The sequence below is a fragment of the Oxyura jamaicensis genome, assembly GCF_011077185.1.
Source record: "Oxyura jamaicensis isolate SHBP4307 breed ruddy duck chromosome 2 unlocalized genomic scaffold, BPBGC_Ojam_1.0 oxy2_random_OJ78096, whole genome shotgun sequence".
NCBI lineage: Eukaryota > Metazoa > Chordata > Aves > Anseriformes > Anatidae > Oxyura > Oxyura jamaicensis.
Window position 1 is genome coordinate 1 of NW_023303506.1, and position 3,706 is coordinate 3,706.

Below are 3,706 nucleotides of genomic sequence, written 5' to 3' on the forward strand. Positions count from 1 at the left end.
CCACATACCTGTTGCTTCTTCGTCAAAGCAAGCAAAAGCATTCCTGATTACATCTTCCGGATCGGTGCCATTTAACTTCTCACCAAACATTGTGAGGAACATCGTGAAGTTTATGGGTCCCGGAGCCTCATTCATCATGGCATCTAGGTATTCATCTGTTGGATTCTTTCCTACAGAGATCATAAACATACCTTAAAAAACTTCAATAAAATATCAGACATATGAAAAATGACACTCTGTAATTTGTTAATATAATTTCATCACATTTATTAACAGTCAAAAGTCATGGTAACAGATCCCAGAGCCCAATGCAATGAGTTAGCAGATGTTTTGTTACTTGATTTATACATGGGAGACTTATTAGCTCAATAGATAAGCAGCAGAATTCACCCCCTGCCCCAACATTACCAAGGGAGGCAAGCATGTCATGCAGGTCCTCCTTGTCAATGAAGCCATCCCTGTTCTGATCAATCATGTTGAAGGCCTCCTTGAATTCCTGAATCTGCGACTGATCAAACATCGCAAACACATTGGAAGTGGCGCGCTGAGGGCGCTTCTTGGTGGTCTTCGTCTTTGCTTTTTTGCTAGACATGTTGGCAGTTGGATACTAGGAGAGAAGTAAGTAGAATAAGGTCAGAGTTAGGACATAAAAAAAAAAAAAGCTTAAAGTTTTAACGTTAATGTTCAGAGACAGAACACACCTCTAACACCCTTACATTTCTCTCCTCAGAGCCTATTTCCCTAACCAGGAAGTGCAAAATAGAAGCAGGAAATACAAATATCAGTCAGGCTATTAACTAATAAAAGTGACTAAAACAAGATGTAAATTGCACTTAATTTTCATTGTTAAAAGAACAGTTTTCGTCTTGGTTTCCTTCTTAAAACATGCATCTGCAAGAATGGAACTTTGGTCTCACGTCTGAAGGAGGACAGTGAGGTTCTGAGAGCTGCTGTTAACCTTGTGAAGTAACTTTGTATGGATACAGTGTGTGTGCAGTATTAGAGAGTAAGGGGAAGAGAAACAGAGCTCAGTTCACCTGAACAAACCCTGATGTGCCTATTCTTGGTAGTACAGACAATAACAGAGTCATTAAAATACCCTGTGATAGTCTCGAACAACTGAATTGTGTGTTGAAATTTAATTATGAAACAGTAGTGGCTGTTTTGTATGACAATGGGTCTCTATCTCTGCCTTGCATTCCCTTATTTAAAAAAAAAAAACAAAACCCTGGCATTAGGAGAACTGTGCAAGCTGGTTTTCTGCTGATACCACTATTCGCTGTCTGACCTCAATGTACTTTTATCTATTTAATTTCACCTGAACCGTACTACAGGTTTGGCCTACCTGAAAGCCAGTCTCTGCTGCCTACTCGTTTAAGCAAAAGGGAAAACAAACAAACAAACAAACACACAAACAAACTCAGGGCTTTTGCTCGTCTCCCTAGCACAGGGTGTCTTCACCCGTGGCAGGCTGAGACGCAGGGCAATGTCACCCTTCGGTCGCTTCATCATTCCTGCCGTCATTTACCTGTTGCTATGGCTTCTGCCGGGGAGCAGAGAAGCTTTACGGCCTGACAGAGGGAAACGGGGGAGGATGCCTTTATCCTTCAGAGCGAGCGGGGGCCGGCAGGGGGCTGACAGCGACACAGGGCAGGGCGCTGCGACACGCCCCGGGAAGCCGCCAGCCGGCCGCAGAGAAACCCGCCCGGGGATAGCGCACGGCGCCTAGAATCGCTCCCAGGGCCGCTCGAAGAGAAATAAGATGTATATATGCGTGTTATTTGTCCCCCGGAGGCAGGCCGGCCGCAGCCCGCAGCCCCCCAGCGGCCGCCGCCCCCCGCCGCCTCCCCTCAGCAGCAGCCGCCCCTCAACGGCCGCCGCCCCGCAGCCGCCCCCCGCCGCCCAGCTCCCCCCCCCCCGGAGACCCCCGCCGCCTCAACGGCCTCACCCCAGCGGTTGCCGCAGCGGATCGGGGCGGCGGAGGAACCGGCAGCGGCGCTTCCTGGACAAACCACCGCCCCGCCGGGGGCGGGCAGCGGGCCGGGCAGCCGCCGGGCGGCCCCCGCAGAGGCAGGCGGCGGCCCCGCTCCGCGCCCTCCCCGCCGCCGCCTGCCCTCCGTGACGGCGGCCCCCGCGGCGGAGGCTCCGCGAGGCGGCCCCGAGCCCGCTCTCCCCCCCCCTCCGGGAGTGTTGGTGCAGCCCGGGGGCAGCGCCGCCGCCCCTCAGCGGGTGCCCGGCGGCGGGACCATTGCTGGAGGCGGGGGGGGGGGAGCCGCTGGCCGGCCGCCATCTCAGTGCCCCCCCTCGGGCTCGCAGCGCCGGGCGGTGGCTGCGGCCCCTCCGGCGGAGCGACCTCAGGCTTCAAAAAAAGTTGTTTAGTTCATAGAAGGAGCTGAAGTATTGCCAGTTTGGAGAGCTGCGCTGTCAGCTTGCGGTTCGTTCAGCCCCACTCCTACCTGTCACCAGTGTTGCTGGCAAACAGCGTATTTATGGTATAACTTAGTAACTCCAAAAAAGAAAAGGGGGAAAAAATTATCAGAGTTCTGCCAAAATTACCGATTACACACTTACAGATGTTTCAGTACAGACCTTCACAGAAGTGTAGGCACTGCACGTACTGAAGTCAATACATCCCCTAGAAGCTGTGGTTCCAGAGTTGGGGGACACGTTAATCGCTAAAAGGCCCAAATTTCCTCCCCCTTCCCACCCTAAAACAGAAGAGCAGTAGCTCTTCAGGGGTCTGAGAAGTTAGCCTACTGAGCCTCTGAGACTATTCCTCTCAAGACTTTTAATGTCACTTTCTCAAACTTGCCTGAAAACGCAATGGAAAAAGTTGCTGAACTTTGACGAAACAGGAGCATGGTCCTGGAAGAAGTGCTGGTGAAAAATCCCCAATACCTGGTGAAAAATCCCCAGTATCTGGCGAAAAATCCCCAGTACCTGGGGAAAAATCCCTGTGCTTACTGCATACGGCACATGGTTTCGTAAGAATTATATGCACAGTGTGAGTGGGCGGAAGAGTGGCAGGGACACCTAGACAATAATAGAGTCATTAAAATACCCTGTGATAGTCTCGAACAACTGAATTGTGTGTTGAAATTTAATTACGAAAATAGCTATTTCACGTCTTAATCTAAAACTAAAATCTAAAAATCTAAAATCTAAAATCTAAAAATCTAAAACCCTTCCATCAGTTACTTTAAATTGAACCAGTGTTGCACACACACTACTCTGTATTGTACTTTTTGTGCTGTTAAAAAGGTGTGATATGAAACCTGTCAAGCTCTATGTTGTTCCCAGTGTTTAACTTTAAAATACGTGTGAAGAGATAGGGTAACATTACTTGCTCGGCATGAGATCAGTTTAGTGATGAAATTACGTCTGCTTCTCGCTCTCTCAAAGCTTTTGTTCGCCAATTTACTGTCTCACAATGAAGCCGAGAACCGCCTCTTAAATGCAGACCATTTTCTGTGCGATGTAAATCTATATAACCCTTTTACAAACGGTTCTCTTACTTGATTCACGATACATACATTCATGATGCAGCTTAAGAAGTTTAAGGGGGGAGAAAAGGGGCATATATTGCACCTCTTATAAAAAAGGTCTTTTTTTGTGTGTGTCTGCATGAGCTGGTGGTACAGATCTTGAGATCTGCCCTGATGATCCCTCAGGTGAGCAGGGCTCCGTGCTGCTTAAAGCTCCCTCT

At 49.2% G+C, this 3,706-nt stretch overlaps 1 protein-coding gene across 1 annotated transcript; it reads right to left on the minus strand.

The window, feature by feature from the left end:
• Positions 1-5: 5 nt before the first annotated feature.
• Positions 6-2,080, minus strand: LOC118157033 (myosin regulatory light polypeptide 9-like; the record flags this gene model as incomplete). Its single annotated transcript, XM_035311289.1, has 3 exons — positions 1,949-2,080; positions 409-607; positions 6-170 (listed from the first exon to the last, which is right to left on the minus strand). Coding segments are annotated over exons 2-3 (349 nt in total), but the record flags the coding sequence as incomplete, so codon positions are not given.
• Between the last annotated feature and the right edge of the window lie 1,626 nt (positions 2,081-3,706).